This window comes from Eucyclogobius newberryi, unplaced genomic scaffold (genome assembly GCF_026437365.1).
Source record: "Eucyclogobius newberryi isolate DKJ021-1_F unplaced genomic scaffold, fEucNew1.0.hap1 SCAF_5, whole genome shotgun sequence".
Taxonomy (NCBI): Eukaryota; Metazoa; Chordata; class Actinopteri; order Gobiiformes; family Gobiidae; genus Eucyclogobius; species Eucyclogobius newberryi.
This window is the reverse complement of record NW_027316167.1, coordinates 28,847,800-28,874,408: the sequence shown is the minus strand read 5'-3', so window position 1 is coordinate 28,874,408 and position 26,609 is coordinate 28,847,800. Positions and strand designations below refer to the sequence as shown.

At 40.9% G+C, this 26,609-nt stretch overlaps 2 protein-coding genes across 2 annotated transcripts in view; one reads left to right on the top strand and one right to left on the bottom strand.

The window, feature by feature from the left end:
* Positions 1–26,048, top strand: part of cep89 (centrosomal protein 89) — a 44,999-nt gene extending 18,951 nt beyond the window's left edge. The window contains exons 17-18 of the mRNA XM_072464664.1: positions 14,112–14,260; positions 25,861–26,048. Of these exons, the coding sequence (XP_072320765.1) occupies positions 14,112–14,260; positions 25,861–26,020 (309 nt within the window). The 3' untranslated portion in view covers positions 26,021–26,048. The remainder of the gene's footprint in view (positions 1–14,111; positions 14,261–25,860) is intronic.
* On the bottom strand, positions 1,646–14,112 carry LOC140380771 (E3 ubiquitin-protein ligase RNF182). Its single transcript, XM_072464668.1, has 2 exons — positions 13,957–14,112; positions 1,646–2,441 (listed from the first exon to the last, which is right to left on the bottom strand). The coding sequence occupies exons 1-2, from the start codon at positions 14,036–14,038 to the stop codon at positions 1,696–1,698; spliced, it is 828 nt and encodes a 275-aa protein (XP_072320769.1). The 5' UTR covers positions 14,039–14,112; the 3' UTR covers positions 1,646–1,695.
* Positions 26,049–26,609: the final 561 nt, after the last annotated feature.

Sequence of the window (26,609 nt, the reverse complement as noted above, 5' to 3'; positions counted from 1 at the left end):
TTATGAAAAACGTGAACATTTGTTTCCAACAAAACTCCCTCCAAACATGTGATTTTGTGACTCTTCTTTGGGATGCACATATGTTTTCCCAATCTTCATCAGTCAAACCAAAATGACATTCTTTTCCCAATTTATTTTAATATATTTGGAATTAATTTATATAATCTTCTGATTAATATGCCTTAATAAAACATTCAGTCAGAGTGTTATAATGGTCATAGCTTTGTTTAATTTCTTGGCTATAATAACTCTTTAATTTATTTTTTTTCATTCATATGATAAAATGTTTGCCACGGACCAGTGAAACATTTTTACAGAGGGCTTATTTGTGCACAATATGAAAGAAGTGTTAAAACTGAAACATAATGGTTGGATCATTATAAGTATACTCATGGGAACTCTCCTAAATTCAACCACTTGAACATAAACGAGAAGTAAATTTAATTTGACCCAAAATTAAACATCAGTCAAAAATTCTGTAATTTAAAGGCTGTTCAAAGTGTAGTTATTTTAAGTGTCACACATTTACTTATTGCTAACAAGCAGGTATTGTGCAGTGGTGCTAAGGCTGAAGTCAACAGGACAGATGTTTGACTGAAAAGCTCTGTTTACTACGGCATAAAATAAAATGGGCCCCTCAGTCTGACTCACAGCCACTGTCTGTCATCCTATTTTCTCCTCTTTGTTCCGACACAAAGGGCCTTGCACATTCATTACAACAATGTCCATTGAGGTTTTATTGGTCTGGTTTCACATAATTCATTTCTCATTTTCTCCATACATCTAACCTAAGTAGTTCTAACAGGGCCATGCAACAAATTGAGAAAAAGTGGATTCAGTAAATAACACGGTTGAAATGAATAACATCAATGTATAGAAAATAATGTTTTTATTTCATTGTCCAGTAGCATTTGCCGGTAAGTAAGCTGAGAGCTACAACGGTGAGGCCATGTATAAAAGATATAACAGTGTTTAAAGTAAATTTTAAAAAAAATGCCTGTGGTCATGTAGACTTTTTACAAACTAACATTTAAAGCACAAACAGACATCTAACATTTCTCATTCAGTGAACAGTTCCGAAACACACAGCAGAAACACACAACATAAAAAGAAGGTTTAGAAGGTCTATAACAATAGCTCACATTGCCAACCAGTATTTATTCCAAAGTGTAACACACTTAACAGAATGTGTGCACATAATAGAACACTGTGTTACAGAAGTCTGAAGCTTTTGAATAGATGCTGTCCTTTGGATGAAGATGAAACCCGTTCAACCCTAAAATCAGTTCAGATGCAAATGGCACATATACATTAGCACTATTTCATGATGCCGTGTGCTGCCAAGAAGAACACATAAAAACACAACATACACAAAAAAATCTAATTTATATTCTTTCTCTGCACAGGTTTATGATGCGTTGGTTTAACTTCTATAACAATTAGATTGGTGGACAATATGTAGCATTTAAAAATGGACCACAGGGTAACATTTTATAATAACTACACTTTTAATAGACTTAATAAAGCATAAACAAGGACTTAATTCATAATGAACAAATCTTTTAGCCTTGTTCATTATGAAGTCTAATTAAGTTGTAGTTATTATAAAGTGTCACTGGGGTAATAAGGGCTGTCACGAACAACACCTTTACTGCTTCTGTTTTTTTCTGTATTTTTGTTTGATTACTTTAGTGCTTATTGACTTCTAGTGGAACAATCACACATGCCTTGGCATAGACACTGACAAAAGCCATAGACTAGACATACAGTAAGACTTGAGGGGACCAGGCTCACACACACAATGCCCAGTGTTACTCTCTGAATCACCAATAAATAGATTCCCAATGGCAATGACCCAAAGTATAAGAACCCCAGCAGCCAAACTAGTATACGCGGCACGTGAGTACACAGTTTCGACAGCGCGTCCTGTTCAGCCGTCCCATTCGACCCAATTGAAAGGGAGTCTAGACTTTGTTCTGCGTAAGCGTCGGAGCTTCCATTGTGACTCGGCGATCTCGAGTTTCTGGGCACCTCCATAATTGTGATGACCAGACAGTTGGAGGAATCTTGAGACGGACTGGAAGAGGAGAAGCTCTTCGGATTCAGAACCACTTCCCTGTTGAGATCGGAGCTGGTGGATCTGTCCCGACAGGCCAAGTGGGTCATGATGTTGGTGTCGTCGGGAAGGGCCGACACCTCGTACTCTGTGATCTCAGTCTGGTGGCGGCAGAACGGGCAGGGGACCAAGCCCGCCGCGTCAGCATTGTCCAGGATTTTGACAAGGCAGCGTCCACACACTCGATGGAGGCAGTCTAAGATCTTAGGCTTGCGGTTGTGGACATTGTAGCGCTGGTAGCAGATCTTACATTCCAACTCCTCAGACGGCGGGGACTCTTTCTCTTCGGATTCCCCTGTCGAACAGCTCATCTTCAGGTCATGTTCTGCGGAAAGAAAGCAATACCGGTCCCAGGATTAGCCAAGAATTTTGTATTTAGGAGGAGTAGTCAAAGCGCAACATAAAGTGATTTGTATTTGTGGAGTGTTTGCCCACTTTGAAAGGTCAGGGCTCTGGCTGGCTCTCTGCTCTGTTCCTGGTGGTAATTAATAATGGATGTGGGGGGAGTTGGATTAGGGTGTCCTCCCGGGGATCTGTATGGCACAGAGAGCGCCTGAAATAGTATTGATTTTGGGGTAGAGAAAGGGCAGCTGCTCCTTTCTCTTTTTTTTGTGTGTAGTATTTTTGGAAAGTTTACAACCAGGCCTGTTCGGCGCAGCGGTTCGTTTTCGTAAGAGTATCACAATATATCTGGCTGACTGTAATGGATGAGGTCTTTGCATAGTCAAAAAGAGAATACAAGACTTCTTTGAAACCATAAACCAAGCCCTTTTGAGTGGCATGTATGCGGCGCTTAATTAGTTGTGAGGCTAATGTGCGCTGACTGTTTTGATCCTCTGGTAGACCTACATTAAGCCGTCAGTCACATCGACATCAAACAGCTGCTTCCATTCATCCATAAATTTCACTTATCCGAAGCCTGAAGATGAAAAGCCTCATCTCGCCTCACTGTTTTTCGAGATGTTTAGTTAGAGCAACATTGTGAGCAGTGGAGGAAAACGTCAAGCGTCAACCCGAAACAATACGAGCAAATAGACCACAAGTAGTTAAACTTAAAATCCCATCGCTTACCCTTTTCTTTCTTTTATACCAACACAGGTTACCATTTAAATTCAGTAGAAAATGACATGCTTTCTTCAAAATGTACTTGGAAAACAATTGTATATGTGAAAAAGTTACTGTTCAAAGCCATAACTTGGATTAAGTGTTATTAAGTTTTAGTAAAATTCTAGACAGCCTTGCTCAAATATGTACCCAAGTGTTAGCGTAAGTGTTAAGGGTATACTTAACAGTTCTATATTCTGAACAAGACTTTGTCCATGCTGCATAAAAGAAAACCTTTCTTTCCTTCATTCATTTATGGGCATGAAATATAGATTGAAAAGGAGAATGTTGCTGTGCTGAAATCCCAGGAAGCCTCAATAACTATTCTTATAAATATTTAAATCACCACGCCTTTGCTTGAGAGCCCTTTTTGATAAAATGTCAGAAAGACATCCCAAACCTTGCTTTTCCCCAAAACTACTGTCAATTTCTTTGGAAACCTCTGTGCCGCGTTGCTCTGTAATCGAGTGGATAGCACGTACGCAGGCCGCAGCGCCGTGAGCTCAAATCTGGCTCCAACAATGTGCTGCATATACTGTCCTGTCCAAAGCCTACGGGGCCAGTAAACCCTCCAAAAACGCACACTTAATAAGTCTTTAAGTATTGTCAAATGTCCTCTAGTGTGCATTTTGTGGATTTCTAAAGTATACTCACTAACTATACAGAACTAGACACCATCAGCCGTACTGTTTCCTGTATTTCCTCTGGGCCTTAGTTGTCATGTCCTTAAAATGTGCATAAAAATGACAGCAAATGGTGACAGCATATACCCTTGGGCCTTCGCTTTCCTAGTTCTGATCGCAACTTGGACCTGTCTTCCTCTTCTGAGACAGGTTTGAGACTGCAGTAAAAATAATATATCTCTCTCTCCCTCATCTAGTGTTCTATAGCTCATCTTTTAATCCATATTTTCTGCCTTTAAACACCAGTATTAGCACTTTTTTGTCAATAACATCCCGTGATTAACAATCTGTGCGTTATTCTGTTTTCTTTGGACGTCAAAACCATTCATCAATCACGCATCTTCCATAATGTCTTATTGAATTGTGCTCGTTTTGTGCGATCTTTGACCCATAACATATTGCTCTATAGTCAGTTTTCTAGAATGATCAAGAATACATCTATTCCCAATCCCCCGCTGCTATCTCATATGACTCAAAATGCTTGTGGTACATATTTGTTCTTTTACTACCTCGCTCTTTGCACGCTCTTTACATCTCCCTTTGGACCGTTAAATAATACTCACAATAAAGGGTCATTAGGTGTTATGCTATATGTTGACTTGTGTTCTAAATATTCATTAAGGCAGTGCGAGTGCAAAGAAAACTGTTATTAACCTTTCAAATCTATTAGAAATTCATGTGCTTCATTATTCAGAGGCTGCAGAAGGTTACTCCCCGCTGTGCACACTGGGATATGAATATGAGAGCTTAGTATGTTATAGTGAAGGATGTAGCCATCTCTGAACATGCAGCAGCTCTTCAGGCAGCGCAGTGTGATTTGACTGACTCTATGTGACCCATTGATCGTAGTAATGGCAGATAGAGTGGTTAAACAGTGGGTTATTGGAAAGTAGACGAGCTTCAAAGTGAATTGCTGTTGATTATTGATCAAAGAATGTTGTGAGGATTGTGGGCAGAATACATTATTTACACAACTGTGATGACGCGCATTTTAGTTGTTTAAGCTGAGGCGGGAAATATCTTCTCTCAAATAGAGTAAGGAGTACAAAATCTTACTTTTATACTTTTAGTACAAACTACTGTATATACATTATTAGGGCTGGGACGATACGCTTTTTTCACGATACGATCGTATACGTACGGCTTTCTTGTCTTTTTCTTTTAATCAATTAGCCTTTGGTGCTAATACTTACGTAGTTGTTCTCTCTCCTGTTCTGTACAATTAATGTTACTTTAACTGTGAAAGTAGAGAAGCACTGAGCTTTAGTATAAGCAAGATGTCATTAAAGTACTGCGATACATGTACAACAAGACCATGTAACATGTTTCATCACAAACAAGATTTGCGATTAAGCAACAAAATATTCTGTTTTATTCTGTGTAAAAACTCCTAACCCTGTAGTATAGATTTTTACAAACATTCTGGAAACGTTTATAGTTCATAGGCCTATTTATATCTTTTTGTCAACTCTTCTGGATGCATTTAAACTAGGGCTGAACTATTTTGAGAAATAATCTAATTGCGATTTTTTTCCTCCCCAATATTGCGATTTAATGTGCTATTATTATTATTATTATTATTATTATTATTATTTCTTGTATCCTCTTTTTTTTCTTAAAGGCGCAATGGACGATACAACACACACGTGCGTTTCTTTATTAGCGCGAGGGAACTATATTATGATAGATCCATGCGCTTAGACACGTGGCTGTAGGTGAGCAGTAGGTGCGTTTTATGATTGATACGTGGCAGGACTAATCGGCAGTCCACGCCACGAGGAAATAAGATAAAAATCGTCCATTCAACCTTTAAGAAAACGTAATGAATGACTTGAATAAGACCAACACAATATTAGATACATTTAGTGTAAAATATTCTTTCCCACATGTAAAATTTTGTATACATGCTGTCAGAATGACAGAAGAGATTCTCACTGAGACGAAAGCACGTGTACTGCTTCTGTGATTGGCTGAAACCGCATGCGTGTTGGGTTTGTTTTGGTCCTTCTTCTGAGTAGCGCTAGCTCCGCGGCTATCTCCGCCGGCGCTAGCTCCGCCGGCGCTAGCTTGTTAATTTGCAATTAATTTGCAATTAATTAATTAATTGCAAATGCAATTAATCATTCAGCCCTAATTTAAACTGCAAACTTTGAACATAATTCTATTATTAGAATATAATTTGAAAATCTAATTTAAATTGCAATGCTTGTCTTTTCTCATTGTGCAGCTTTAATCTGGGTTGCCACAATTATAGCCTCAGACAGTTTTTTTAATTAATTTTTCCTGTGACTAAATCAAAGTGTATATAATGTGGCACAATACTCATATTCCCCTCTCTGCTTTCTTATACTAAAGTGCTTGTGGGTGTCTTTCAAGTCCAATCATGGACACATCTTGGCAGATCACAGCAGTCTCTGTGACACAGACAAGAACACTAGCGGGTCGATTTAATGATGAGAATGAGCTCTGGTTTTCAAGTGTCCTTGAGCAATATGCGGCGGTAAAGATTTATTGAGCATGGATGTCTTTATCCATGAATATTCAGATGTATGTGTTATTAATTTTTCTGTCTTATGCATTCTTATCAAATTAATTCCATATTCTGGCTTTGCTTTAAGTATTCTCCCCAATAGCCCATGCTATTGATCAGAGAATATAAACGTGGCTTGGAGCATGTACTAGCACTTAAATATAATGTAATGTCACAGATACAGAATGACACAGGCAAACTAGGAGGGATTACGCCCAAATTTAAAGGTTTAGATTCATTTAAATATGCATCAAACATGCACTGTTGTATTTTAGGTTTGGTTAAAGGCCCTCTACCTGACGTAACTATTAAACAAAAAGGTTTAATGGTTCAAGTCAGAGCGAGGTAACTTTAGAACAGCAGCTCTGTTTTTGCAGGTTATAGAAGGTATAACTTGGTAATTGTATTGAAAAAAGGATCCTACATACTTTGTACATTTCAATTGACTGCATCATCTTTTTAAAACACCTTTCACATGAGCAAACTCTTATAATAACTTGAATTATTCCACAACAACCCCACAGTAGAACGACGGGTATTTTAAAGGAAAAATAACTTTGATCAAACGGCAATGCCCTGCAATAGTCTTGTAAGATTACCAAGATAAAGGCACAAACAAGGCTGCATAGTGTGTTCAGCACCTCTCGCCTTGACAACTACAATAACACACCAGTCAATATTCTTCATAGATCCTGGTAAAAACAAGACAAACGAGATGACACCTTTATTAGCCTCAAACGTGCAGCTACGATATGCAAAAAGTCTCAATAAACCTCCCTATTGTGAACAAAAAACACATAACGCACAATAAAAAAGCTTATCTTCTCTGGGTATAGTGTAGGATATAGTCTTTAATATAGTCTGTGTAACTGTACAGGCTCAAGTGTGTTCTTTAAAAGTCGGCGGTGGACATCCCAAACATCCATTACCTTCTGCACCACTGCTCATGCAAAATGTGTCAGGAACGAGAAAGAGGAAAGACCAACTGCACTTAAAACGGTGTCAAATATATATGGAAGCTGTTGAATATGGCTCGCTGCTGGATGTCTGTCGCCAAATGTGATGTTCAAGTTTGTTTCGAGCTGTAAAGTCATGGCTAATGATAGGAATGATCGTATGTGGAAGCTGGAAAACGGTAACTAGATGTCTAACAGGGAGATTAAACCCCACTAATGTTTTGTTAAAATGACCAAAATCAAGAAAGGATGCCAGGTTACAGCAAGATATGCTAATTTGCACTTGAAGTCTTTGGGAAGGTTGATGTTACAATCTACATACTTCATTTAATGTCAATACAACCAGATAATGCCACCCTTAGATCAAGCACTTTTTAAACTATCCAACAAAATCATCTTCTCGGGCATACACTAATATATATTCATTACTCATGGATACAAACTTGCTTTTCCAGAAGACATTTTTTTGTCAGGCACCCAAGTGTTTTAAATATAGAACATTTAATCTTCTCTTGGCCATTGTGTTCCATTGACACATTGAAACAAAGAAAAGGCAGATCTACCTAAAGAGGTCCTGCCCTTAGAGATGCTGCATTCTCCTCTTGAGGTACGTTTATCTGATCACAGAGCAACACGTTTTCAACAGGAGGTGCAAAGGGGAAATTCTTTAAGTGAGAGGCCGCAGATCATTGTGCGACCCAGTGACCAGCTCAGTACACAACATAAACAGTGGCTAGATCATAGAAGTGGGGTGTCTCTGAGGTGAGCGATCCTCATAGTTGGTCAGCAGGATTTTTAAAACTCTGTGTTGAATCTAAGATGACACCTAAGTAGTTGATCAACATTTTAATTAGTTTACAGTTAATACAAATATTGGGAAACCTCTATTTAACATATAGTTTCAATCCTTTACAGTTAATTGGCTTGTCAGTTCCTTTACCGCATCGTTTTCACTTTTGCCATGAACAAACATTAACAGTATCAGTAGGGTCTTTAATTGATGTACACATACCCAGAATCAGGTCATTTTCACAAGTAAATGTTCATAATAATGCTGTGTGACATGCATGTTAAAATGCAATGGATTCACATGTTAACTGTTGCTGTTATATTCTTCTTGAGGTTTTCTGCTCTTTTATCGCTTGTTAGCTAAAGGTCTGGCCTCTACTGTCAAAATGTCTTCTTATAAATGCGCCTCTGAATTATACCATTGATCTACTCACTAACAGTATATAAACATATATGTGTTAGATTGTTGGCCTTGTTGCCGAGGAGATGCAAAAACTTGCACTTGTTGAACTTGAACACTGTGCATATCACACACTCCTCTGTGTATTGTTAAACCATAGCCTTTTCTGCAATGCTACAGCTTCCATTGTGTTTTGATAGAGTGAAAAGCCGTTTGTCGTGTTTGTGCATCACTGAAAGGCCTTCAGACTAAGGAAAGCATTCACGGCATATAGCTGCAACAGTTGCACTGCTATAAATATCAAATTAATAATTGACCTGCAGTGAAGAAAACACAACTCGAGGCAGAACGCAGATTCAATTCATCTATGGAGAAATGTAACGCTGCTCAGAAAAAAAGATATTGATGTTTTTGAAGGAATGCAAGAGTGACAACTTGTTCAGCAAAGGTCAGTGAAAACCTTCCACACGGACTTGACATTGCGGCACACATTGTATCACCACAGATTTGGGCATCTTCTCGACCGTAATCGTTTTTTTTCTTTTCTCATCAAAATAGAAACACATGAAACAGAAAAGGCTCCGATAGAACGTAGCTAACAAAAATTATCCAAAAAAGACGTCCAATTAATTAAGACATCAATTAAATTAAGGAACACCAAGTCCGTGATAAATGTCCCATTTAGTCCAGAGTCTGTCAAATTTGTCAGATTAAGTCCAAATGTGATTCTTTCCATTTTCTCTATGTCAATGATAATGTCAGCTCAAACCTTGACCTTGTTTGTGTCGTCCATGTTTTCGTGATTGCCTTTTTCTCTGCTGCCAGGAGTATATTCCAAAGGTATCCATTGATTGTGTCCATGGCCAGAGTTTTGAGGCCCAAATCAAGTGAGATGGTGTGGTTAACAAGAGTTTGTGGTGTAATCCCTCATTAGTCCAAGAGTGTTCCATTGTAGAAAAAGATTCAGATGTAGTAATCTTTTTTTTTTTTAAGATACGTTTCGACTCTCATCCAAGAGTCCTTCTCAATCTGCCAATCTGCAGATTGTGTTTGTTTGAAATCAAACAAATGTGATCTAAGAGGAAAGTATAGGTTTAAAAAACAATTGGTTGGAATGAAGAACGTTATAATGAATAGTTTTTCTGTTCAAGGTGTCAACTTGTGGAATGGGCTAACAGAGGACTTAAGAAGTGTCATTCTATTTTCTGTTGTAAAAAACTGTTCAAGACAATTATATATCAAGAATATATGAAGGAAAATTAATAATGTATTGTGAAATCTGTAAATATATATATTCATAGGTATCTGGGTAGCCTATAAGCTGTGGCTTCAGCCTGTACCTTTTTTCTGTTGATTTTGTTTTATGTAAAGAAATGTATTTACTTATTTGTTTTTCCCAATCGAAATAAACTCATATGATATCATACAAATTACATTTACCTTTACCTTATGAATAATGGGCACTTAGACATGGCAATATGAAGAAACGTGACACATTTTTCCAACAAAATTCCTTCCAAACATGTGATTTTGTGGTTCTCCACTGAGTAGATATATTTTCCCATTCTTCGTCAGTCAAAATAAGTTGCTGTGAATTAGGAATGTGGCTGCCTAAATTGTTAATACACTTGTATAAAGTGTTATTGTCACTTTATTAATTATTATAACTGTTTCTGTTTTTATGGAATACCGTACTTAAAAATGCCCAGTTTTGTCTTTTATAGCAGTCAAGATCACCTGTCACTTAAGTTCATATAAATAGTACTTCGGAGGATATGCTGACCGACTTTAATGTGCCACTCATCTGGAAGCTCCCAAATACAAAATCCATTTTAATACAGTATGTGAGCGCCTCTAGATGGAATTGCTTTGAACCAACGTTAAAGTTGATCAAGCAGAGCATAGACACACATTATATATGGAAATGTATGCATGTGGAGTATTTGAGTTATGACACTAATACTTGTATATTTGAAATCTACCTTTTTGCTGGCACTCTAAGCTTGGCCATGCATGTTTAAAGGTGTTGATGATGTAAAAGTATTGAGCTGAACAAAACATCTACACAACATGCATTTGAATACAAAATAATTTTTCTTTCAAATTGTCAGTGACTGAAGAAGAACGTATCACTATTTTGTGATAATATTTTGTGCCAAAGCAGAAGTTGAGGTTATACATAAAACACATTGAGTTTTGTGTTGTTTGTTGTTTGAAAAGGTTTATTTCCTAAATTCTGGCCATACTATGTTTTCTAATAAAGGAAGATTATTCAAATGTATCTGCAAAGCGTTGCATGCATCTACTGGTAATTAGCAAATTCTTGAAAACATTCCCTGATATTAGCTGGGTAGAAAGAGCCAGGTCACAGTCGGCCCGCCCTCTGACGCTGCCTCATTACTACCTCCACTGGCTTTTGTTTTGCTAATGGCGCAAGACAGCCAATTTCAACCGAAAAGGTTAATCTGTTTACAGAGACAAACGTAGTAGAGCCGTAAGAATGGCGTTGATGCTGGAGGTAATGTTCTATTGTGTCTATGCATTAATATACAAGGCTGAATACAAAATAATGTATAGAGACAAAATGTAAGTGTAAATAGAATATTGAACATACTCAGCAGAGACATCTTCCTTATTTGCTTTACTCTTGATCATACAGTGTTACAAACTACACTTTATACACATGAAGAAGCTGATGAAAATGGTGACAGAAGTTGTGGCGTCGCTATGGCATTAATGGTTATAAGCTGAAATTGTAGCGTATCACAGGGTAACGCACGGTTGGCATATAGAACGTGTAACAACCTGGGAAATGACATTTGACGGTGTTCAGTAGATTGGACGATACAGTGTGATGTTGCCGTGCGGCTTATCTGAAAACTGACTGATGAAGAATATCACTCCAGCTAATTGGAATAAGATAAGAGAACCTTTAGTCGTGCCACAATGGGGAAATGCCAATTATACGTGGAATTAGTTCAAACAATAACGGGCTATGTCAGTGTTGAGTTCTAATAAAGTTACTATTTTGTCCGAAAGGGGAAAATAAACGAATGTGATCCAGTAAAAGCAAAGGTTTTGTGTAGATCGAGCTTTTACCCCTGAACTAGAATATAGTTTAAAGTACCTTCTGGGCATTATAAAGTCTTGAAGTGCAACAAAAGCTAATCAGATGGTTCCATCTGCATCTCTAGTATTATATTGTTGATTTTGTTTTGGTTCTGGGGGGGAGGTCATGTGATATGTGGTGGGCTCTATTGGTTTGACTCCTCTGAGCTCTGAATATGGTGTGGGGGAATGTCAACGCTTCAGCTGCCCACTCCTGCTTCCCCGGGGGCTTGATGGAAATTCAGGCCAACCTCAGAAGACATTTTACTGAATGCTTTGTGACGGCTTCCACTCGCCCCATTCATTAGCAGGACAACCACTAATTAGTGTATTGGTTGAAGAGGCGTCTCTATCCACTGGGGCTAGGTGCATACTTAGGCAGGGTTTAGCTAATGAGAATAATGACACAAATATCTCGGTTTTGGTGGAGTCTGCAGTCAGTGCACTGTCATCTGTGCCATTACCTGGAGTTAATGGTTCATAATTGTTCCGTAACAGAGATTCAAAGAGTCGTTTTGCAGACTGTAAAGCAATAAAAAATAGCCAGCTTTTATGGTTTTACGTCAGCTCTAACAGCCGGCTAAAAATGACATGCAGGAACATAATAAGCACTGAGATTTAACCGTGCACAGAAGCCGCCACAAGTGGAAAAGTGGTTAACAATTCTTTGAATATTTTATAGCTATAAAAAAGAATAAATGTAATGTGTCATATTAAAAGTGCAATAACTATATTGTCTAATGTCGGTGTAATCTGTCATTCATCCAGGAGTACTATATGGTCTAATGATGGGACATTTTATGCTGGATTGATATTTGAGAGCTTTAAGCCATTTTATAATTGTTACCTCATTCAATTTACTCATTCAAAGTTGTGTTTAGAGTTCTTTTTTTGTTTTTTTCCTGTATTAGACATGTTGGCATAGCGTGAAATGGGCATGAATGACATGCAGCAAATTATTGGAGCTAGATTCAAACTCACAATGCCACTGCCTGCTCACATCCAATGAGTGGCACAATTTAGTTTTTCCTCAATTTGTGATACACATTTTGTCAGCCATTTTTGCTCACTAGCAGGTCTGGCAGCACGGCCGACAGCGTCCGGCAGCACAGCACTTTGTTGTGGTGACGTTTGCGGTGACGTACCGTAAAGGGACAGTCAAAAATCCATTGCAGTCTTCAACCTGAAAGTTGTTTGGGGTCAATATTGCATTTTAATATAAAACAATTATCCACGTTTGTCAGAGGTTATATTGCAGACAAAAGAATAATATGTCATCTTGAATTTAGCTGGTGAAGACCTGAGCCATTACTCACTTCCTCTTTGTGTTCTAATTAAGCTACACTCTAGCATAGTGCTTACATGACAGTGGGCAGCCCCAACGGTCACTTAGTGAAATGCATTTGTTCCAACATTGATTTCTTTATCCTCATTTTGCATATTGCATGCCGTGCCAAAGTAGTTTGCTGTGTTGCATTTTGTATTAACAAACTGACACAGTTATCACACAGACAATCTGCTTCTTGTATCATTCACACATTAATTGTGCTATTTTGAGCCCTTTGACGGACTGTGAATGAACTAGCCACATCTGCAGCTTAACAAGACCTAATCATGTGTCTTATTAAATGTCATAAGGCAGCAGCCGTCACACCCCCTTCAGACTGAAGTCGGGGACAGATAGGCTCCTGTATTCCATTTGTTATTGCAAGGTTACATTGCTGTTCCGCACAATCAAAATCCCTGTGGGACAGATGTTTGATTTGATTATTATGCACCGATGATGCATGTCAAACTGGCATCATTTTGAAAAACACAAATTGAAAATCTAGTTGTTTAGTTTAGTGGCTTAACAATTTGTTTTAGCTACACATGTAACATTTTTACCACATTTAAAGTGTGTTCACGCCATGAAACAAAACATGAAAAGAACTAAATCAATCCAGACACAATGCAGTCCACTTTTGGGTGGCACACAGGAGTCAAAACTACTTTTTTTTTCAAACTGCAAATCCTCACACACTGGTTTTAGCTTTAACAAACAAATGATCACTGCACACATCATCTGACCACATCTGGTCTCACTACAGCTTCAAGTGTCTTCTGCTCCCGTTATTATAAGTCCACTGAACACTCTGATCTCCCCATTATGGAGTGGCACACATGCACAAACACACTTGTACGAGTAGTTAAGTAGGTACTTCAATGTCACTGGGTGTAACTGATGGTTTCCATGATTGTGCTGTGTCTTATAGTGTGCTATTGCTCACCTTGTCCCAGCGGCTGTGATCCCCCCTCTCCCTCCTCCGCCGCCTCCTCCTCTCCAGATCTGTGTGCCGCGCTGTCCTTCATGTAAATTCACCTCCTTCATAGCAACACTCGGCATGTCATCCCTCTGTGTGTGTGTGTGTGTGGTGCCACGCAGGTGTACCGCAGGCAAGCGTCGAGCAGGCTGGTGGAGCTGGAGCGGGCTGCCGAGGGGAGCGTGGCTTCTCACCGGAGGGAGATACTTCACCTGCAGAGGCTGCTGGGAGAAAGACAACAGGCAGAGGAGAGGCTGCTGCAGTCCAAGCGGTAGGAGGGGAGAGCTGGGAGGGGGGTGACGGGCAGGAAGGCAAGAGGCAGGCATAAGACCAGCGAGGAGAGCGGCAGAAGTGTGAATGAGAGCACCACAGACAGACTGCACTGTGTGGGTTGTCAGATTCAGGAGGAGGTGGGGGGGAATACAGACACTTCACAGTCCAATAACTGAGGAGAAATAGAGACAGCTACTGCAACAGCTCTGTCTCTGCGCTATTAGCGGTTTCCCACAGTATATCGAGGGGGTGTAGGGAATTAGCCCCAAAACTCGAGTCACACTTCTGCAGCAACATGGAAACTAAAATTTATTAGGTTCATAGCTATGTTACTTTTCTTCTGGAGGGTCCGCCTCCTGCTCCAGTCTCCATGGAAAAGTCGATGCTTTAGCAGGAATGGTCTACAATATGGCAATAAACCTCTTTATTTGCATGTGTTCACTTATAGGTGTTCTTTTCCTTTTTCAAATTAAAAACCATAAGAAACACAAGGAAACCAAAACAGAGCAAGAACAGATAAAGAGCAGGAGACAAAAACAAAAGCAGTCAAGAACTTCTTTTTAATTTTTGATATTGGACGTCGTAAAGAGACCCAATATTTGTTTTATTATTACATCATCTATTTGACTTTTTAATAAATATTTCCATTATTTTAGGCATTAAAGGTCCCATAACATGCAAAATTGACTTTTCAGAGCTTTTAACCTTCTTACATTGCTATTTGTGCTTCATATATGTACCCAGAGTGTTTTTTTGATTGATTCCCGCAGTGTTTAGCTATATTACAGACCATCTCCTTTCCACGAATCTCCAAACTGACGGGGGGTGTTTACAAGACCGCGTCATAATCACAGGCACGTGTCATCATCCCCCCTCACCCTCCCCCCTCACCCTCCCCCCTCTCCACCCGCCTGCCGCCTCCCGCCCCTTTCCCCCCGGCTCCGCGCAGCTGCAGGCTCGTCTCCTCATTCAAGCCCCGGAGTTTTTCTGCTTCGATTTACGACGAAACACGGCTCAAAGAGACCCAAAACTTCCTTAATGATATCGCACTCTTTACTATTATCACAATGGTGAAGGTTTATGTGGCAGTTGATGCAGCAACCGGGACAATAAACGGAGAGAAGTTCTATCCGATACCGAAAAAACAGGAAATAAGAGCGCGATGGACATAAGACTTTTATATATATATATATATATATATATATATATATATATATGGATGGATGGATGGATGGATGGATGGATGGATGGATGGATGGATGGATGGATGGATGGATGGATGGATGGATGGATAGATAGATAGATAGATAGATAGATAGATAGATGGATGGATGGATGGATGGATGGATGGATGGATGGATGGATGGATGGATGGATGGATGGATGGATGGATGGATGGATGGATGGATGGATGGATGGATGGATGGATGGATGGATGGATAGATGGATCTATAGATATATCTGTTCTGCGCACGCTGTAGAATAAACACCGGATTTATTTCGGCTCAAAGTAGTGTTGATCTGAAGTTCTATCGTTTCTCACTCATTCGCGCGGCAGGAGCAGCGCACGGCGGAGCAGACAGCTGTGGGATACGTCACGGGTTGGGCGGGGCACACACGCGCTCTGAGACTACGTCACGGGTTGGGCGGGGGAGCCAGATCGCTCTTCGCAAGGGTGGGGGCGAATATCAAACCAAGCCGTCTGCATTTCCGGGTTGGTGAGGGGGTCCAAGGTCTGGGTGATATTTCTTAACTATTATGTTAAGGGTGTTGCACAACCCTTATTATTATCAATTATACACTTAGGATAGACTACGAAACGTGAAAAAAAAGCACGTTATGGCACCTTTAAGGATATGATGGCGTCCTTTCAACTCTTATTTCAATAACTGTTATTTCAGCACCTAATTTTTGTTTTGCTCTTGGGTAAATTGAGAGTATGCAGAAAAGATTGTATTTATTCTTTTTTGTTTCTTGATATTTTGGTGAAACGTTTTTTCTAGAAGGATCTATGTATTTGGTCTTGTTTGATTCAAATTACATATTCTGCATGTCTCATATAAAACTTTTTCTCTCTTCCTGTTGTTTTTTAAGCTTCCACGCTTTTTTAGATTTAGATACTAATTTAGATACTTTTGAACCACTTTCATAATATCTTTGTTTGGTGAAGAGCATTTTTAAAAACTTTCGTGAGGTCGTGTCATTAATTTCAGCTCTTATCTTTAAAATTTTCCGTAGTATTTGAGCATTCTTCTTTTCAGCATATTTAGCTTTCAACAGATTTCATTTGTTCTGTATATCATTTAGTTTTTCCTGCTTTGTCTCCGAGTCGACAGCAACGACTCTGCCCCTCAAAACTGCCTTAGCTGCACCCAGTGAACTTTTCTGTTCCAAATCTACAGTGATATAACTAGGGGCGGGGTCACTCAGATCTACTGTACCTATGTCCGCCTCTGTGATTTTTTATTGGAAAAAAAAAAAAAAAAAGTAGTCTATTCTAGTATAGCTCTTATGTGGATTGGAAAAAAATGTGTATATTGGTGGGCACTAGGATTAATCCCCCTCCAAATATCGATTAACCCAATGTTATGTATTAATTATTTATAGATTTACCGGTATTTTGTGAGTACTAATGTTGGCTGAACATGCAAATCCCAGTTGCCGCCACAGACGAGGGTTCCTCCAGAGTGGTTTGCAATCAGATCTATAACTTTAGTTTAGAAAATGAGGTGGCTTCCTGGGAGAGCATAGACATTCATCAAAGGAAACACACTTTCATGAATTGTACCATCTTTATCTTTGTGTTCAAAACTCTGTTCAAAGGCCATTCTGCTTGAGACCAATGTGGCCCTGTATGAGGAATAGTCAAGTTTATTATAACTTAAATTGAGTTAATGTTTGATGTTTTAAGTGGTTTGAATGAGTTCCTTATAGGTATATAATCTTTATTTTTTCTTTGTTCGAATCTTTTTAATTTGGCTCAATATGGCATTAACATTAAAAGATGCTATTCTTAATTTTGCCATTGTATTATCTATGTTGAAAATTTTGTACAGCTGTGTCATTCCTATTGACAATATATGATTAATGAGAGAAAAATGTCTGTTGAACTTGCAGTAGAGTGTGTTCTTGCCTAAACTGAAGGAATTTGGTCGTCATATTATTAATTATATATAGAAGTAGTTTTAGACATCTTTCTTGTTGATGGGATGAGCTTTGCAGCAAACACTGGACAAATGTATTGCCCAGTTGTTTGAGCACATCTACATTTTGAGCTGTAAAAGGCACCGCTCAGCAATATTCACCCGGGGCTGGTTTGGGAGCCAGGGAGCGATGTGCACAGTCAAGCATTATTTTCCCGGCTTTTGTTGACAATTTTAGATATTCGGTGATGCAAGCCGGCGCCGCTGAAGCTGGCTGCTGTGTTACCACGCTCCCTCTCTTTCCGAACTTTTTCTAAGTTTCTCTGCCCTTTTCATTTTTTTTTGTAAATACTTTAAATACATACACTTGCCGGATGTGTACAAACCGACACGCGCTGGACACGCGTTGATTTGGACTTATTCGGCTGGATTATTGTGTTTTTTCGTCTCGTCGCAGCATGTGTGTGGGACCCGCGCCCCCCCCTCCCCCTCCCCGGCGTGTCTATTCCGCTCCTCGCGCTGCGCGGCACCGGAGCCGCGTCTCTTTTTTCCCGGGAGAAAGCACACCATCCCGGAAGAGATTTTGAGAAAGACACGGCGGGGCAGGCGCGCTGGTGCCAAACTAAGGGCCGCTTCAGACCCGCGGTACCGAGGGTCGTCATGGGAAACGTGCGGTCCCTTCAAAATAAGACAACAGAGCTGGCGACTCTCACACGCTATGAACGGGATTACAGAGACTGCAGCATCATTTTGCTCACAGAGACCTGGCTAACCCCAGAAATCCCAGATCATACTGTTGCTTTGGACCATTTTCATCTCCTGCGCGCAGACAGAACAAGGGAGAGCGGAAAGAGAAGAGGAGGAGGCCTCGCGATGTTTGTGCATGAGAAGTGGTGTTGATCAAACCACGTCACAGTCAAAGAACAACTGTGTAGCAGAGACATTGAACTGTTAGCCGTTAGCATGAGGCCATATTATCTGCCCCGGGAGTTCTCACATGTCATTGTAATAGCAGTGTACGTAGCCCCGTCTGCTAATGCTGACAATGCCTGTGAAGCATTGTTCTCCATCACAAGCAGACTGCAAAACAAGCACCCGCAGGCTCTCTTCCTCATCTCCGGTGACCACACTTCTCCCTCTTCTGTTTTACCAACATACACCCAGTATGTTACCTGTCCCACCAGAGACAATAAAACATTGGATTTATTCTTTGCCAACACCAAGGAGGTTATTCCTCCTCCCCCCTCCCTCCCCTGGGCGGCTCGGACCACAACCTTGTACATCTGAGGCCAGTGTATGAACCTATTGTGCGCAGGCAGCCTGTGGTGCCCCATGTGGTGAGGATGTGGTCTGCTGAGAGCGAGGAGGCTCTGAGGGACTGCTTCAGCACCACTATCTGGAGCGAGCTTTACAACCATGGGGAGGACATCAACACCATCACAGAGTGCATCACGGACTACATACATTTTTGTTTTGAGAACACCGTTCCCTCCCGGACGGTGCGGTGTTTTCCAAACAACAAGCCATGGATTAACCGTGAACTGAAGGCTCTGCTGAAGGAGAAGAAGAGAGCCTTCAGGTCAGGGAACAAGGAGGAGCTGAGGACTGTGCAGAAGGAGCTGAGGAGGAAGATCAGGCAGGCTGAGGCCGGCTACAAGAGGAGGATGGAGGAGCAGCTGCAGCAAAAGAACATTCAGGGAGTGTGGAGGAGCCTGAAAACCATCTCATCTCATCTGCCCAGACAGAGGAGGATAAACAGTGGGTGAATGATTTAAATTTGCACTTTTTGAGATTTGATCAATCACCCACCCCTCCCCCTGCACAGCTGCATGCCCTCTCTTCCACAGCCGGACAATGGCCCACACCCGTTCCTCTTCACACCTCTGCTCTGGCCCATCAGCTCCCCACTTCACCTGGACTCACCCATCCCCCCAGCACACAGTCCCCCTGCCAACCACTGACTGTCACAGCAGCACAGGTGAGGAGTGAGCTGAAGAGGATTAAAGTGAGGAAGGCAGCAGGACCTGATGGCATCAGCCCCAGGCTCCTTAAGTCCTGCGCAGATGAACTGTCTGGAGTTATGGAGCATGTCTTCAACATGACCCTGAAGCTGAGGGTGGTACCACAGGTCTGGAAGACCTCCTGTGTGGTACCTGTGCCCAAGACACCACGCGCCAAAGACCTCAACAGCTTCAGGCCGGTGGCTCTCACGTCCCACTTGATGAAGACACTGGAGCGGCTGGTCCTGGCCCACCTCCGCTCCACCGTGAGCTCAGCCATGGACCCGCTGCAGTTTGCATACCGGTCTGGCATTGGAGTGGAGGACGCCGTCATCTCCCTGCTGCACCGCTCTCTCTCTCACCTGGAGAAACCTGGCAGCTCTGGGAGGATCCTGTTCTTCGATCTTTCCAGCGCCTTCAACACCATCCAGCCGCTTCTCCTGAGGGACAAGCTGGAGACGGCTGGTGTGGAGTATGACCTGGCAGAGTGGATCCTGGACTACCTCACGGACCGACCCCAGTTTGTGAGAGCCCGGGACTGTGTGTCTGACACTCAGACCTGCAGTGTGGGGGCGCCCCAGGGCACTGTCCTCGCGCCCTTTCTCTTCACCCTTTACACTGCAGACTTCAGACATGACACGGGCAGCTGTGTCCTGCAGAAGTTCTCTGACGACTCTGCCATCATCGCACTCATCACGGACGACGATGACGCGGAGTACAGAGGACTGGCGCAGGACTTTGTGGACTGGTGTCAGCAGAACCACCTCCTCATCAACGCGGGGAAGACCAAGGAGATGGTGGTGGACTTCCGTAGACGCCACTCTACTGCCCCCTCTCCAGTGAACATCCAGGGACGGGACATTGAGAGAGTGGACTCATACAAGTACCTGGGTGTTCATCTGAACCACAAACTGGACTGGACTCATAACACAGACGCACTTGTACAGGAAGAGCCAGAGTCGGCTCTACCTTCTGAGGAGACTCAGGTCTTTTGGAGCGACAGGGCCACTCCTGAAGACCTTCGACTCTGTGGTGGCATCAGCTCCTGTACGGTGTGGCCTGCTGGAGCAGCAGCATCACAGAGAGGGAGAGGAGGAAGCTGAACAAAGTCATCAAGAAGTCCAGCTCCGTCCTGGGCTGTGCTCTGGACTCGGTGCAGGAGGTGGGGGACAGGAGGGTCCTGGCTAAATTCACATCTATGCTGGACCATGAGTCTCACCCCCTGCAGGACACTCTGTCCGCTCTGGAGAGCAGCTTCAGTGAGAGACTGATCCACCCTCGCTGTGTGAAGGAAAGGTTTCATAGGTCTTTCCTTCCTGCTGCTGTCAGACTTTATAACAAACACTGCTAGCCCTGAACATGTGCAATATTGATGTAACCATGTGCAATACCATCATATTCATGTGCAATACTGAATCAACCATGTGCAATACCTGTAAATAAGAGTGTTCTATTTTGTTTTTTATGCTAGCTATTTTTACTTTATTTTTATTTTATTTTATTCTATTATCATTATTTTATTATTATCTGATTTTTATCTTTATTTTTTTATTTTTATTATCTATTTTATTTCCCCCCCTCCATTCCCTCTTAAGATAGGAGAGGAGTTTCGTTAATAAGAGTTGTTTTTTTTTTAGTTCTATTAAGAGTGTGTTTTGAAACTTCCTATAATCTGTCCTTTCCTCCTGTTCTACTGTGTTGTAACAACGAAGGATTATCTTATCTTATCTTAAATTCGACCACATCTAGCCTGGGTCTCGGTGACTTTGTTCTTGTTCCATATACTCTATTTGCTCCTACGCAGAAATGTCAAATCCCCTCAGGTGAACATATATACGAACAAACCAACAGATTCAGCAGCCCAACAACGCCTGTCTAAACTAGGCGGCTGTCATCTGGGAACTCCCACTACCAAAAGGTACCTTATGTATGCGGTCTGCACTCGTACAATCACATCTGAACATCTTGTCAATGCCATAACCTGTAGATCGAGAACACGTACATGTTCTTTTCCTTCTATGGACAGGCAATGTCTCATATTCAGCTCAGAACCTCCAGAATCCCAGACTCACTGAGCTGGACAGGATGCACTTGCACTGACTCATGATTGGTGCCGGTGGGGGGCTTTAGGTTGTGCTCATTCAAGGACGCAGAGGTTCAAAGACACTGGATTTGAAATAAGAGACTCAGGTGAGGCTCACTCTGATTTTGCTTGAATAAACGGCTTGAGAAGCAAAACACAAAATCACAACAATGTTTCTGTAATCAAGAATGAATCAGCATTACAATTGTTATCATTAAAAGCACGTTTTGACTTGAACATGTTTATCTGACAAGTCATGTTCATGAAATTTAAAATCAAAATCTTTGTTCCCTTAAAAAACAAAAACAAATGCCTTCTCAATTTGAACAGGGAAATAGATTGTATGACATACTGTGGTAATTTGGTCAGATCTAAAAAGTTACATAGAGCACTATTTCTTTTTATTTCTTTATTTCTTTATTTTAATGGGCTGCTTGCCAGTTTAATGGTTTAATGTGTTGCACATCGCTTCCAGTCCCAACCATTTCCCCAATAAAGCTTCCCTCTCTCTCCCCTTTTCACACTTTAGCTGTCCTGTCCACTAAAGCCTTTGGGCCAAAAAATAAATACATCAATCAATAAAATAACAGGGCTTCACTATGAAAAAGTGAAACTGGGACACAATGTTCTAGTCATTGTGACTGTAATGGTGCAGGTTTAAAGGAGGCCCAGTGCGCTAGAGCCCTTTAATGTCTTTAAGGCATAACGTCCCTTTAAGGACATCCTCAGGAGAAAGTGTAAACAAAACAGACTGGGCCTCATGCCATGTTTCTCAGTTCTCCCGCTATGTAAGTAACTTGTGTGAGAACTGGGGGCCATTGCCATGTACTATATACACAGAATGTACCTGAATAGTGCCGGGGATCAGAGGGTCATGATTTGATACGACACACGGCTCATTATAAAAGCATATAGCGACTGACACATGTGATAAACAATATATTACACGTGATCTTCTATGATATGTCACCACTTTTAAAGAACCAAATACATTTTAACAACATTATTTCTTTGTTAAACCATGACTTGCACAAACTTAATATGAAATAGACCCAATTGAATCATGCCTCTCTCTAATGAAAGCACTGTCACAAAATCATTATGTAACAATACTCATGGCAATATATTGATACAACGGCCCACAATATCAATACTGTATAACCAAATTTAGTGTCATGATACATCGATATTTTATCATACCACTATTTCTGAACTGATGCTTCTGCGTCTGGAGGCACTCAAAGCTACTGTTTACAAATGATCGTTACACAAGGTTCACAAAAATACCTTAAATTGGAAACTTTCAGTGTCACTAGATCAATTCAAGAAAATTATAAACGCTCTTAGCAGTTGTGTTGACGATAAACACACCTCTAACTCCCAGTCCTGCCACACAAATTATGTTATAACAGTTGCATAATTAGTACTCGATGCTTATGACGTTTACATGTGGTCGCAAAAGTTCTGCTTCATTCAACCTATTTGGCAATTGTCCCTGAGGTGCCCCGTAATCACACTACAAAAACTTAAAAAATCTGAAAAAAATGAAAAACCTAAAGACTCAACTAAAGCCTCCCCGATACAAATAGTTTATACAAAAGTTGCGCTCCTCTAAAAGTTCGGCTAAAGCTAAACTGTGGGTGTCAGCATGGGCAATGTTTTCGTGCTTCATTCCGTCTCTGTGTGAAACGCCGCTCTAATCCTTTCATCTGTGGCATTAGCAGTTCACCCAAGTGCTTGACAGTCGGTTGCAGCTAAACTTTTAATTCCAACATTGGGTGGAAGTCTGTCTCTTCTTCTGATGTGTTGCTTTGTATTCTGCCACTGCTGCGTAGATGTTGATAGGTCGTAATTACCACTCGCCTGCTGAGTTCTATGTATTCCTCAGAGAAAGTTTTTCTGGCTTTAGAGTTCCAGGAGCTTGCGGGGGAACAAGGCCTGACATTACTTTTTCTTCTTACCCCGGCACATTTTAGATAGAAAGTTTAGCAAACGTATCATTGGGTTCTACACTGCCTGTCCAAATAAAAAATCAACCCTTTTTGGATTCAACTAAGCAAATACAGCAGGTCCTTTCCTCCTGCTGGAGAACTGCTGCAGGTGATGAACTTTCAGCAGCAACACTGTATTTAAACCCGACTGATGCAGTGAGCGACTTCTCATTTCTGATGCAAACATGTGGACAGACAAATCCCGTGGTCATGGAAAAGATGTCACTGTGTTTGAGAATTGGCATCGAGCAGAGAAAACATCTAAGGAGAAGCAGAGACGAATGTACTACAGATCTGAACCCCAGTGAGAGTGTTTGTGACGAGCTGGAGATGCTTTGTGCAGCGGTCACTCTTTTTGTGCAGCGGTCACTCTCCATCATCAAGACAAGATCAACTGTGAAAAAGAAACAGTGCAACACTAGATGGAAATAAATCTTTTAATATTACTGAGACTATGCCACAGTTGTTTGGTGTTAATTGGTGTGGAGAGGTTTTAAGCCATTTAGCTACATACGTGTCTAAAATGATCAATTTCAGTTGCTGGTTTGCAGATTTTCTTATGATAATCTGTGTTGTTGACACTAACTCCTGCTGTAAATGCATTTGGCGCCGAGCAAGTGAGGGTGTGATTATCAAACTTGTTTTTAAATGTTGGCAGAAGAAATTGGTCATTATATTGTCTCGATTTCAGTGGTTTCAACCCTAAATGATAGAAAGGTTTCATTATCTAAACAGGCAGTAAAACAGAAATGGACTGGACTCTCTTGCTCCCATAGATTAGATTTAATCATTTATAATACTACTTATAAGATGTTCTTTACTGTGTCACACCTGTTGAACTATTAAATGCGTCTTTGCTGTCCTGTCCTTGTAGACAACTGCTATTCCCAGCACATAGTTGAAAATGTCAATTCAAATACTTAAATTAGATCGCACAATAGATCATAGAGTTTGTGTACGTTAAAATTAGCCCAAGATTCAGCCAGTTGCTGTGTCTGTGATTGAGCAGATTGACAATAGACTCTGCAGTTCATGTGGGGCCCAAGTCTTTCTTGAGGGTGTAATTACTGTCTGATTGTCTAATGCTAGGTTTGTTGTTGTTCCTAAGCCAGAGCAGCTCCACAAGCTAAGCCCCGCAGCTCAGAATAACACAGAATAATAGTGTCTGCGCTGTCGGGAGAGCGGTGACGAGGGACTTGTACGGCTGCAGACAGACACTGTGATTGTAATGGAGACGTTACAGGGCTTTGAGGCTGCTGGGGAGCTTGTCATCACACAAACTCAGACAAGCACTGTACATAACCCAGAACATGCACGACATCCTCAAGCTCAAGATCTGGAGATGGGTCACTGCTCCTGATAGGGTTTTTTTTTGTTTAAAAGTGGGTCAAATGCAGAGGATACAATAAAGTGTACCTTAACATGAATGTATTGTACTACTAGACACTTTGTGTCTCGCTTTATGAAGCATTGGCTGGTGATGAGGCTTTAAATGATTTGCTCGATAGGATAATTAACATAAACTAGAAATAAGTCATGGTATGGTAATGTAGAAGTCGGTGACACAGTGGGCTGGAGACTGTCTGTAAGATTATATACAACCTAATTATGCAGACTCTAATGTGCTTGCATATTATATCTGTTTGAGCCATCACAGACCTGGCCCTGTGGAGTGTGTGAAGAGGCTACTGTGTGTCCCTGCACAGCTTTTTGTCTTTATTGTCAACCACAGATCGCGTCACCTCCTGTTCCCCCGCTATTTGTACTGCTCTCCTGCCACTGGCCATTAAGTCGGGCCAGATATACTCACCATTTTGTACTTTTTACTGAAGGCAGCCTGTCACCATGTTAGAAGGCCCCATTTGTCCTTGGTTTTACTCTGCCGCACACACACAGTTTATTGTGAAGACTGATGTTGACAGCTGATAAAGAAGTGCAGGATATCGCTGCATATCCATTAGGCAGGCACACTTTATAACCGCGGCGACTGTTGTGATCGACTGCACTGCGGCTACATTATGTGGACTATTCATGAATGTTTAGGTAAATGCAAAACTAAAGGAACATGAACAAAAGGCACAACTTGTGGGATCAAGATTCAAGCTCCCAATAAATCCTTAATCAAGTCATTAAAACCTACTTTTTTATTAATCCCCCCGTTTCTTTCTGGACCTACTTTGTGTAATTCACTGTATCTTTTTTAACACCATGCCTGAAGTTGAGCTCAGGACTTTTGTTCTGTGTGGCAGCCACTTGCTGGTGTAAACTATATATTCTAATTGTCACTGCAAAACCAATCAATGTTGTGTTTAGCTTATATTGATGTCATCTTTGTAATATCTTAATATTGACTTAATTCCACTCACTTTTCTTGTCTTTAGGGATGTTGAGGAGGAATTGGAGGTGGTGTGGCAGGCAGCCACCAGAGACAACCACCAAATAAAGGAGCTCTTTGTCAGTTCAAGGCTCAGCCTTGGACACAAATGGGCTTCTGGGGCCACAGATGGGACCTTTACCTCCAGTCACCGGCAACTGACATGAGCTTCTCCAAGTCCTGTATCTCCACACACAACTTTGAACTTTGACCAAGATATTCTCATGCATCTTTCTTGTTTATATCACATATCATATGTATCATATTTATCATATGGGACACAATAATCTGTTACTGTGTACTTCCTCATTATCTGTAAACTGGTACAAATAATCTTATGGCTGAGATCTGACGCAAATAACAGCTGTTTAAACCAGAGTTAAACTGTCAGAGGACAAACTCAGAATGAAGACATTCAGCACAAGCTGTAAAGTTTCACTTGTTGTCCCTGGATACACCTGGATATACCTGGATACACCCTCCTCACCGCCTCGGCTTTTTATATACGAATCAGAAAGGGTTTTATTTCCACTGTCAGTGAACACATTTCACAAGGAACTTGCTTCTTTGGTAAGACGCAACATAGAACGATGGATAATAACAATATGATATTTTTTACTTGTATTAGTATTAAAATGTGTTGTCCTAATCTTTTGATGTCTTGGAGACTTTTATTTACAGTAGCTGTGGCTAGAGCACTTTGATGATGATGATGATTATTATTATTAATGATAAAAATAATGCTGGATGCTCAAT